The 12021-nt window shown below is 51.7% G+C and overlaps 2 protein-coding genes across 2 annotated transcripts; both read right to left on the reverse strand.

The window, feature by feature from the left end:
- Positions 1–6327: 6327 nt before the first annotated feature.
- Positions 6328–6708, reverse strand: LOC142301055 (histone H2B 1.1). Its single transcript, XM_075342075.1, has one exon. It carries the CDS (start codon positions 6706–6708, stop codon positions 6328–6330), a length of 381 nt encoding a protein of 126 aa, XP_075198190.1.
- Positions 6709–10836: 4128 nt separating this feature from the next.
- Positions 10837–11253, reverse strand: LOC142301056 (histone H3-like; the record flags this gene model as incomplete). Its single annotated transcript, XM_075342076.1, has 1 exon — positions 10837–11253. A coding segment is annotated over one exon (417 nt), but the record flags the coding sequence as incomplete, so codon positions are not given.
- Positions 11254–12021: the final 768 nt, after the last annotated feature.

Raw genomic sequence — 12021 nt, forward strand, 5'->3', positions numbered from 1 at the left:
AGGAGAGGTGAACAGGGTGTGCAGGCAGCTAGGACCTAGGAGAAGAGCTGAAAAGGGTGTGCAGGCAGCTAGGACCCAGGAGGAGAGGTGAACAGGGTGTGCAGGCAGCTCGAACCCAGGAGGAGAGCTGAACAGGGTGTGCAAGCAGATAGGATCCAGGAGAAGAGCTGAACAGGGTGTGCAGGCAGCTAGGACCCAGGAGGAGAGCTGAACAGGGTGTGCAGGCAGCTAGAACCCAGGAGGAGAGCTGAACAGGGTATGCAGGCGGCTAGGACCCAGAACGCAACGCGCGCCGCGGCAATTTTTAGGCCACGCCCCTGACCACACCCATTTTACAAACAGCCACACCCATATTTACTCCCCATCTACACCCATCCAGCAAACTGAAACTGCAGAAGCTGTCCGTGATTGCTCTGAGCCGCCACAGATCAGCAATGTGCAGAACAGGCAGGGAGTTAACTACAGGGTGTGCAGGCGGCTAGGACCCAGGAGGAGAGCTGAGCAGGGTGTGCAGGCAGCTAGGACCCAGGAGGAGAGGTGAACAGGGTGTGCAGGCAGCTCGAACCCAGGAAGAGAGCTGAACAGGGTGTGCAAGCAGATAGGATCCAGGAGAAGAGCTGAACAGGGTGTGCAGGCAGCTAGGACCCAGGAGAAGAGCTGAACAGGGTGTGCAGGCACCTAGGACCCAGGAGGAGAGCTGAACAGGGTATGCAGGCGGCTAGGAGCCAGGAGGAGAGCTGAACAGGGTGTGCAGGCAGCTATGACCTAGGAGGAGAGCTGAACAGGGTGTGCAGGCAGCTAGGACCCAGGAGAAGAGCTGAACAGGGTGTGCAAGCAGCTAGGACCCAGGAGGAGGGCTGAAAAGGGTGTGCAGGCAGCTAGGACCTAGGAGAGCTGAACAGGGTGTGCAGGCAACTAGGACCCAGGAGAATAGCTGAACAGGGTGTGCAGGCAGCTAGGACCCAGGAGGAGAGCTGAACAGGGTGTGCAGGCAGCTAGGACCTAGGAGGAGAGCTGAACAATGTGTGCAGGCGGCTAGGACCCAGGAGGAGAGCTGAACAGGGTGTGCAGGCAGCTAGGACCCAGGAGAATAGCTGAACAAAGTGTGCAGGCAGCTAGGACCCAGGAGAAGAGCTGAACAGGGTGTGCAGGCAGCTAGGACCCAGGAGAATAGCTGAACAAAGTGTGCAGGCAGCTAGGACCCAGGAGGAGAGCTGAACAGGGTGTGCAGGCAGCTAGGACCCAGGAGAATAGCTGAACAAAGTGTGCAGGCAGCTAGGACCCAGGAGAAGAGCTGAACAGGGTGTGCAGGCAGCTAGGACCTAGGAGAATAGCTGAACAGGGTGTGCAGGCAGCTAGGACCCAGGAGGAGAGCTGAACAGGGTGTGCAGGCAGCTAGGACCCAGGAGAAGAGCTGAACAGGGTGTGCAGGCAGCTAGGACCTAGGAGAGCTGAACAGGGTGTGCAGGCAGCTAGGACCCAGGAGAATAGCTGAACAGGGTGTGCAGGCAGCTAGGACCCAGGAGGAGAGCTGAACAGGGTGTGCAGGCAGCTAGGACCCAGGAGAAGAGCTGAACAGGGTGTGCAGGCAGCTAGGACCTAGGAGAGCTGAACAGGGTGTGCAGGCAGCTAGGACCCAGGAGAATAGCTGAACAGGGTGTGCAGGCAGCTAGGACCCAGGAGGAGAGCTGAACAGGGTGTGCAGGCAGCTAGGACCTAGGAGGAGAGCTGAACAGGGTGTGCAGCTAAGGGTATGTTCACACATCAGGTTTTTGCTGTGCGGCACAATCCGGCGCCTTGTGGTAAAAACGCATCTGGGGTTTCTTTGCCGCCCGGTGTGGTTTTTCCTCATAGACTTTTATTAGCGCCGGATTGTGCCGCATGTACTTGCGTTTGATCCGTTTTTTGCCTGATGCGGCAAAAATTGTCACTCCGGCGGCCGCACAGGACGCAGAGAGGAACGTTTTTTTCCAGCGGCAAAAAAATGCCTAGCGCCGGGTGCGGCATGGTGCATAATGAAAGTCTATGCGAGCCGGATACGGTGTCATGCTTCAAATGCCGGAAGCATGTACCGTATCCGGTTTTTACTTCTGAGCATGCCCAGAAGTGATATAAATTCATTGCTTGTCAGAAAATCAATCACTCACTCTCTCTCAAACTCTCTCACTCACTGACTGACTCACTGACTCATTCACTCACTCTCACCCACTCACCGGCGCAGGGCTGCATGGCTGTCACACTGCTCCGACGGCTTCTCCTGATTTGAAAATGCCGGCCGCTCATTATTCAATCTCGTATTCCCTGCTTTCCTCGCACACCTGCGCCTATGATTAGTTGCAGGCAGACACACCCCCACGCTGAGTGACAGCTCTCACTGCAACCAATCACAGCTGCCGGTGGGCGGGTCTATATTGTGCAGTAAAATAAATAATTACAAGAAAAACGGCGTGCGGTTCCCCCCAATATTGATACCAGCCAAGATAAAGCCACACGGCTGAAGGCTGGTATTCTCAGGATGGGGAGCTCTACGTTATGGGGAGCCCCTCAGCCTAAAAATATCAGCCAGCAGCCGCCCGGAATTGCCGCATCCATTAGATGCGACAGTCCCGGGACTCTACCCGGCTCTTCCCGAATTGCCCTGGTGCGGTGGCAATCGGGGACATAAGGGGTTAATCATGGCAGGTGTCTATGAGACACCCCCAATGATTAACCTGTAAGTGAAAGTAAATAAACACATACACCCAAAAAAATCCTTTATTTGGAATAAAAGACAAAAAAACAGGAGGAGGGAGGAGGAGGAGGGAGGAGGAAGAGGGGGGAGGAGGAGGGAGGGTGAGAGGGAGGAGGAGGGGGGAGGGAGGGAATCAGCGCTGAGGACATTCATTACCGCAGCAGCAGCATAGAGACTAGCGCGCTCTGCTCTGTAATGCTCAAGACACGTGTTAGGATGGTAGGAGGGAAAAGCAGCGACGCAGGGAGAGAGTGGGTGGGCGGAGCCACAATGTCCCGGATGTGCTCACACCTGCGAATACATAGATCTCTAGATGTGAGACCAGCGCAAGTCACATCGCCCGTATATAAGGCTGATAGATGACGTATGAGGTGCTGCAGGATATATAGTGCGGGATCTTAAACTCCCCGGAGCAGGCGCAGATATAAATGTAGCCGCCCGTAAAATGTTCCTACACACAAGACAATCCCCAAAGGGAAACATTCCCAATATTGTTTCCCCACAACAAAAACCGAGGTATTTTTACAACGTAATGACTTCTGACAAGAAGATTCTTTATACAGTTCGGTCCAGAAATATTTGGACAGTGACACAAGTTTTGTTATTTTAGCTGTTTACAAAAACATGTTCAGAAATACAATTATATATATAATATGGGCTGAAAGTGCACACTCCCAGCTGCAATATGAGAGTTTTCACATCCAAATCGGAGAAAGGGTTTAGGAATCATAGCTCTGTAATGCATAGCCTCCTCTTTTTCAAGGGACCAAAAGTAATTGGACAAGGGACTCTAAGGGCTGCAATTAACTCTGAAGGCGTCTCCCTCGTTAACCTGTAATCAATGAAGTAGTTAAAAGGTCTGGGGTTGATTACAGGTGTGTGGTTTTGCATTTGGAAGCTGTTGCTGTGACCAGACAACATGCGGTCTAAGGAACTCTCAATTGAGGTGAAGCAGAACATCCTGAGGCTGAAAAAAAAGAAAAAATCCATCAGAGAGATAGCAGACATGCTTGGAGTAGCAAAATCAACAGTCGGGTACATTCTGAGAAAAAAGGAATTGACTGGTGAGCTTGGGAACTCAAAAAGGCCTGGGCGTCCACGGATGACAACAGTGGTGGATGATCGCCGCATACTTTCTTTGGTGAAGAAGAACCCGTTCCCAACATCAACTGAAGTCCAGAACACTCTCAGTGAAGTAGGTGTATCTGTCTCTAAGTCAACAGTAAAGAGAAGACTCCATGAAAGTAAATACAAAGGGTTCACATCTAGATGCAAACCATTCATCAATTCCAAAAATAGACAGGCCAGAGTTACATTTGCTGAAAAACACCTCATGAAGCCAGCTCAGTTCTGGAAAAGTATTCTATGGACAGATGAGACCAAGATCAACCTGTACCAGAATGATGGGAAGAAAAAAGTTTGGAGAAGAAAGGGAACGGCACATGATTCAAGGCACACCACATCCTCTGTAAAACATGGTGGAGGCAACGTGATGGCATGGGCATGCATGGCTTTCAATGGCACTGGGTCACTTGTGTTTATTGATGACATAACAGCAGACAAGAGTAGCCGGATGAATTCTGAAGTGTACCGGGATATACTTTCAGCCCAGATTCAGCCAAATGCCGCAAAGTTGATCGGACGGCGCTTCATAGTACAGATGGACAATGACCCCAAGCATACAGCCAAAGCTACCCAGGAGTTCATGAGTGCAAAAAAGTGGAACATTCTGCAATGGCCAAGTCAATCACCAGATCTTAACCCAATTGAACATGCATTTCACAGATGGACATCACCACATCCGCTCCTCTCTACAGCAGCAGCCTCACATTGTATAATTACACAGCAGGGCCACACATAGGTCTGTTACCCCCATATACTCCTGAGTGCTCCCCATATACATCGATATAGGGCCATATACGCCTATGTGCTCCCCATATACATCCATACAGGGCCATATACTGCTGAGAGCTCCCCATATACATCCATACAGGGCCATATACTGCTGAGTGCTCCCCATATACAGCCATACAGGGACATATACTGCTGAGTGCTCCCCATATACATCCATACAGGGCCATATACTGCTGAGAGCTCCCCATATACATCCATACAGGGCCATATACTGCTGAGTGCTCCCCATATACAGCCATACAGGGCCATATACTGCTGAGAGCTCCCCATATACATCCATACAGGGACATATACTGCTGAGTGCTCCCCATATACATCCAGACAGGGCCATATACTGCTGAGAGCTCCCCATATCCATATTGTACTATTTACACCATATGACGCTTTATCACAGTAATATTCAGTGTTACTCTAAACAGTCCAGTATTAGTATAATATGAATAGTCCATACAGCGCTGTATACAATATAGAATGACCATATCAATCACTCCCGGCCTGAGATCACCCGAATCACCGCGTGTTACCGACAACAAAGAGCGGAATCTCTCAGCCATAGGGCGGAATTACAAATTTAACAGCCAATCAGCACTCAGTAAGGTTCTGACTCCGCCCACGGACGCTGGGTCAACCAGTTACTGCCCGCGACGTTCCCAGCCGCCTCTGGATCAACAGACTGCAGTGACCCAGTTATTTTCTAGTAAACCCCTATACTGTATTGTACTGTAGTCTCCAGATGCTGCATATACCGCCATAAACCTCTAAATACTTCTGTATACGGAGTCGGACATTGCCATATAACCCCATAGCTCTGTATACCGCAATATTGTACTACACATCTATATAAAAAGTACTGTATATTCTAACTATAACCCTATATACCGCGCTATTGTGCTGTATTCAGTTACTCCAGTATAAAGCTCTGCTGTAGACAATGTGGTGGCTCTAAGAGCCTTTGTGGTGTGGAGCAGCGGTGGCGATCACTTGGCGCTGGTGTACTTGGTGACGGCCTTGGTGCCCTCTGACTCCATTACAGATACAGCGATGATGTTAGTTACAACCTTCATTCCAGCAAACACCATACACTGCTGTATATTCCCATATAGCGCTATATTGTCTCCACACAATGATGTATACGATCATATCGTGCTGTATATTCCCTGTATACACTTACAATGGAGCTGTTAGTGACCATTCACACTGACGTCTGACAATTGCTTGCAGTTAGTCTCGGCAGTAACTATCCGTGCTCCGCACATGATTATACTCAGGCATTACTGTGGAGCTGGACTGTCTCCTCAGTCCTGATTACCGCCATCTAGTGCTGTACACATTGTACTACCGTATAAATCACCAGACAGTATATTGGAGCATACACCCACATTGCACCATGTTGGCTGCCTCTATGTAGGCCTGTAGCTCACCATATGTAATCCAAATATAGTGCTAATTACCACCATATAGCGCTTTAATTTTCCAAATCATCTTGTAGGAGCCGATATCAGATTAGTGACAGCAAATCAGCCCCAGATAAACCAATAAACGAGATTATCTCCACTGCACGGAGCAGCCACATCCCCGCACTCCCTAAGTGCTATATATGTAGAGATCAGCGGCGCCAGCTCCTGTGATGAATGGGTGGTGGCTCTTAGAAGAGCCTTTGTGGTGCGGGGCAGCGGTGGTGATCACTTGGCGCTGGTGTACTTGGTGACGGCCTTGGTGCCCTCGGACACGGCGTGCTTGGCCAGCTCTCCGGGCAGCAGCAGGCGCACGGCGGTCTGGATCTCCCGGGAGGTGATGGTGTGGCGCTTGTTGTAGTGCGCCAGGCGGGAGGCTTCCCCTGCGATGCGCTCGAAGATGTCACCGACGAAGCAGTTCATGATGCCCATGGCCTTGGAGGAGATGCCGGTGTCGGGGTGCACCTGCTTCAGCACCTTGTACACGTAGATGGCATAGCTCTCCTTCCGGCTCTTCCTCCGCTTCTTGCCGTCCTTCTTCTGAGTCTTGGTCACGGCTTTCTTGGAGCCCTTCTTGGGCGCTGGGGCGGACTTGGCGGGATCAGGCATGATGAGAGCAGAAAGATGTCTTCACTGGAGAGAGAATAAAGATCCTGCTCCTCCCAGAGCAGCCGTATTTATAGCCCGGCCATGCAAATGAGCACTGCTGTCACATCGCTGTTCTATTGGGTGACAAAGGCATGTGACCAGTGAAAACGTCATGATCACCGCCCCCTGCAGCTCATTGGTGGATCCACAAGTCTCATTTACATGGGTGACTTCAGATTCAGTCAATGACAGGAGAGGAGGGCGGAGCAGCAGCTTATAAAAAACTCCGGAGCCGGCACAATCCTCACATTTGATTTTTTTTTTTTCTATCTGCTGATATTTGAATGCTCAGGGTAACATGTCTGGACGCGGCAAACAAGGAGGAAAGGCTCGAGCCAAGGCCAAGACCCGCTCATCCCGGGCAGGACTGCAGTTCCCGGTCGGGCGTGTGCACAGGCTTCTCCGCAAGGGCAACTACGCCGAGAGGGTGGGCGCCGGCGCTCCGGTCTATCTGGCCGCTGTGCTGGAGTATCTGACCGCTGAGATCCTGGAATTGGCCGGCAATGCCGCCCGGGACAACAAGAAGACCCGCATCATCCCCCGGCACCTGCAGCTGGCCGTGCGCAATGACGAGGAGCTGAACAGGCTGCTGGGTGGGGTGACCATCGCCCAGGGAGGCGTCCTGCCCAACATCCAGGCCGTGCTGCTGCCCAAGAAGACGGAGAGCAGCAAGAAGGGCAAGTGACGCCGCTGACCCCCGCATCCTCCACAACACAAAGGCTCTTCTAAGAGCCACCACCCCGTCCTCACAGGAGCTGGCCCCGTCCTCACAGGAGCTGGCCCCGTCCTCACAGGAGCTGGCCCCGTCCTCACAGGAGCTGGCCCCGTCCTCACAGGAGCTGGCCCCGTCCTCACAGGAGCTGGCCCCGTCCTCACAGGAGCTGGCCCCGTCCTCACAGGAGCTGGCGCCGCTCATCTCTGCTGTGATTGTGCTTTGTCATATGAACATTGCAATGTATGGAGAGAATAATCCAAGCTTACTGGGTTGAGTAGAATTCCATCAATTGCGTTTGCAGTGGTATAAGGTTTATGATCTGGGTTGTGACTCGCGTTCTCTTATTCGCACTCCCCTCTCCCACCTTTCATATCTATAGTGGGGAACGCAGATTAACAGCTGTTGGGACCTTGCTCCGGGGAGTTTGGGCCGGTGATGGGCAGATGCTGCTACATGCGGCTCCTTGTAACTCCACTAGTGCAGGGCGATCCAGTGTTACGGCCCTGTTCTCACGCCTCATGTGGCAGCGCAGTGTGGGAATATACAGCAATGTATATGGAGCATGCAGCACTATATGGTGGCCACTACATGCAACAGTTGGATTGATGGCGGAGTATCAGCCAAAGTATTAGTATTAATACTATCAGTATTAGCTAAAGCTTTTTTCTATGCCTTTAACTGTCATCATGTTTACTTTTTAAACTTAATAAAATGTACTATTTTTAATTTCCTAAGTCCACCCTCTGTCTCCATGTTTATGTTATGGTGGACATTTACATATCGTATGGATTTTTCCTTTGATTTTGTAAAATGAGATTGATGGCATTTTTTATTCCAATGAATAGTAATATAGTGGTGTGTGCGCCCTATATCTAGCGCTGTATAATAGAGATATGCTGTAATTCTCCCCGTACAGTGCAATATACCCCCAGGTACAGCAAAGTCTTTTCTGCTCACTGTAAATTCCGGGAAACTCCAGGAGGTGCAGGGAGGGCTGAATGTCAGTGATCCGGGAGTCCACAGCGCGTCCAGATGAATAGAAAACACGTTTATTTTCAATTCTCAACATCTATTCAAGTACAAATAAAAAGGTTCCGTCCTTCCTGCCCTAATTCTTCTGGACCTGCAGCTGGAATCCCCCCACTCCATGTAGAGCGGTATACCGCCACATGTTCACCCCCAGAGCGCTGAAAACCCATAAGTACAGCGGATCTTCACTCCCAGCCCCACAGGAGCAGATGAGACCCTCCCGCCCGACACCGCGTGTTACACAGACCATAGAGGGATGAGCCATTGTGCGGGAACTTCACATTCAGCCTAGTTCTAGCCCCGCCCAGTGTTAACTCCTCAGTGCCCGCACTTTTCCCAGGCAACAGCACCATTAAGCGGACGCAAATCCATTAACCAGCCAATCAACAGCAAGTTATAAGCCCCGCCTACAGTGTTAACCCTTTGTAGCAATTCATCCCTAAATTCAACAATGATTCGAAAACGGATTAGCATTATTCCCACAGACGCTTTTAACCTCTTATTGCTCACGATTTTCCCACCCGCCCCAGAGTATCAGACTGCAATGATCGAGCGCAGCACCACTCTCCCGCCCCTCCCCCCGCAGCAGGAGCTGTAGCTTCTTCTCAGAAGATGTGGGCGACTCTGAAAAGAGCCTTTGTTATTAGGATAGAGCAGAATTAACCCCCGAAGCCGTAGAGAGTGCGGCCCTGGCGCTTGAGCGCGTACACCACGTCCATGGCGGTGACGGTCTTCCTCTTGGCGTGCTCGGTGTAGGTGACGGCGTCACGGATCACGTTCTCCAGGAAGACTTTCAGGACGCCGCGAGTCTCCTCATAGATGAGGCCGGAGATGCGCTTGACGCCTCCTCTGCGGGCGAGACGGCGGATGGCGGGCTTGGTGATGCCCTGGATGTTGTCCCGGAGAACCTTCCTGTGCCGCTTGGCGCCGCCCTTCCCCAGACCTTTCCCTCCTTTGCCGCGTCCAGACATCTTCCACGTAGTCAGCAAAATACTATTGCTAAAGAGCGCACAGTCCTCCTTTATATAGAGCGAGGGAGGACCAGAAAGAGAACAGGAGAGATGACGTAATTCCGAGGCGGAGAATTTATATAATCGGCTCCGCCCCTCCTCTGCTGATTGGCTAAGCACAGAACTGTTAGTCATTTTGAATTTCCCGCTCATTATACGGTTACTCTCCCGCTTCTATCGCGATTATGTTAAATATAGACACAACCTTCATTCCACTAAACCCCATATAGTGCTGTATATTCCAATATTATTCTGCATATCTCCATATACTGTTATATAACCCCCATATAGTGCCATAAATATTACTGCTGGACACTCCCACATGGTGCTTTTCCCAATTCTGGGGAAATAAAAATGATTGTGATAACGAAGAACGACGGCGTTAAACACCGGACACTGAAGGGTTAACAGAGACAGAGCACGTGGTGAAAATCGAATTTGAACCTTCCCGCTCAGTGGCCGATAGCGCCTCCCACTCTGTCTCCATCGTGTAACACGCGGCCTCAGGGAGAACGTTCTGCTGATATTTCTACATCCGCCGATTCCCAGCACAGATCTGTGCGATCTGCAGACGATGAAGTTGTTTCTCTTTCTCATGAGTCTTAACTAATTACAAACACGGCATTATTTGAACAGAGCGAAATCACAGCCCGATACAATCTCCGCACAACCTGCAGATATTCTCCAAACAGAACAGCGCCCTGGAGTGCGGATCCCCCTGCGACATCTTCAGATCTCACAGCTCTCGACATCAGACACCGGATCCCAATAACTGCATCACAGGGCGCACGAATATCCATCCCTGCGGAACCTTCCTCCTTCCGTCACTGATCGCTGTGATCCTGACGAGACCGGAGCCGCAAGAAGGAACCACAGCATCTCCTGCTCCAGCGTCACACAATCTGATCACTGCACCCGACACAGCAGGAATTGTAGCGTCTCCAGGATCAGGGGCGGCTGAGAAAACTGTTAGAATAAGTCGGTCTGGAGGACAATGGAGCTTATGGGCATGACAAAGAAAAAAAAAAAAAAAAAGAGCTCCAACACCACCAAGAGTGCGCCGCACAATGAGCTGCTCCAAGTAAAAGGACAGACGGTAAGAAACCACCGGCGCGATAATCCAGATACAGGCGGACGCTGCGGCTTGTGCTGACGGAGCAGAGAAAATAAGCAACAAACAGGAGACTCCGCAGCGCCGCCCGTCACATGTAGAGACCGCGCCCCGGACACTGCGGGGAATGAGGAGACTCAGAGACCAGGAATCAGCTCGTCTGAGGGAGGATGTGGTGGCTCTGAAAAGAGCCTTTGTGTTGTGCTCGGGGGTGCGGGACAGATCTACGCCCTCTCCCCGCGGATGCGGCGGGCCAGCTGGATGTCTTTGGGCATGATGGTGACCCTCTTGGCGTGGATGGCGCACAGGTTGGTGTCCTCGAACAGCCCCACCAGATAAGCCTCGCTGGCCTCCTGCAGGGCCATGACGGCCGAGCTCTGGAAGCGCAGATCGGTCTTGAAGTCCTGGGCGATCTCTCTCACCAGGCGCTGGAAGGGAAGCTTCCGGATCAGCAGCTCGGTAGATTTCTGGTAGCGGCGGATCTCCCGGAGAGCGACTGTCCCCGGCCGGTAGCGATGCGGCTTCTTCACTCCGCCGGTGGCGGGAGCGCTCTTCCTGGCGGCCTTAGTGGCCAGCTGCTTGCGGGGAGCTTTCCCTCCGGTGGATTTACGGGCAGTCTGCTTAGTTCTGGCCATAGCTCTGTATAGAGGAGAACAGGAGTGATGCGAGGAGCGGCGGGAGCAGAGTATTTATCCTCCTGTGCGCGTCCTCATTGGTCTGTGTAAAACACGCCCCCTGCACCCTATTGGTTACTTCACACAAAAGAAAATTCTACAGCCAATAATCATCCTATGTCTGACTAATCATTCATCAGAAGAAGCTCCGCCCTTTAAAATGCCCCTCGGTAACCCGCCCCTGTTGTAACACTGCCTGTGTCCCTCCCCCTCAGCACTCCCGCACTTGTCCCCTCCCATGATGCACTCAGCAGCTCACACGCTTTTCCCGCCGCTCTAATAAAGAGATGTCACTTCCCGGCTACACGCGGCTCTGGAGCAGCCGCCACCGATGTAACTGCAGCTTCATCTCCCTGCACACAGCGCTGTACAGTGCAGCTCCCGCATTATCACTACATCCCCGAGAACTCTGCTCCCGACATGCAGACACGGGTTAACCGTATCAACCCCTGTACACAAGATCACAGCGCAAATAGCGATTTATCCGGCACTGATCATACAGAGGGAACAAGGTGGTGACACAGATCATACAGCTCTGCAGGACAAGGTGGTGGCACTGATCATAAAGCTCTGCAGGACAAGGTGGTGGCACTGATCATACAGCTCTGCAGGACAAGGTGATGGCACTGATCATACAGCTCTGCAGGACAAGGTGGTGACACTGATCATACAGCTCTGCAGGACAAGGTGGTGACACTGATCATACAGCTCTGCAGGACAAGGTGGTGACACTGA

The sequence above is a fragment of the Anomaloglossus baeobatrachus genome, chromosome 4 (assembly GCF_048569485.1).
Source record: "Anomaloglossus baeobatrachus isolate aAnoBae1 chromosome 4, aAnoBae1.hap1, whole genome shotgun sequence".
Taxonomy (NCBI): Eukaryota; Metazoa; Chordata; class Amphibia; order Anura; family Aromobatidae; genus Anomaloglossus; species Anomaloglossus baeobatrachus.

Coding starts and splice junctions, on each gene's coding strand:
- LOC142301055 (XM_075342075.1), bottom strand. CDS start 6,708: ATGCCTGATCCCGCCAAGTCCGCCCCAGCGCCCAAGAAGGGCTCCAAG.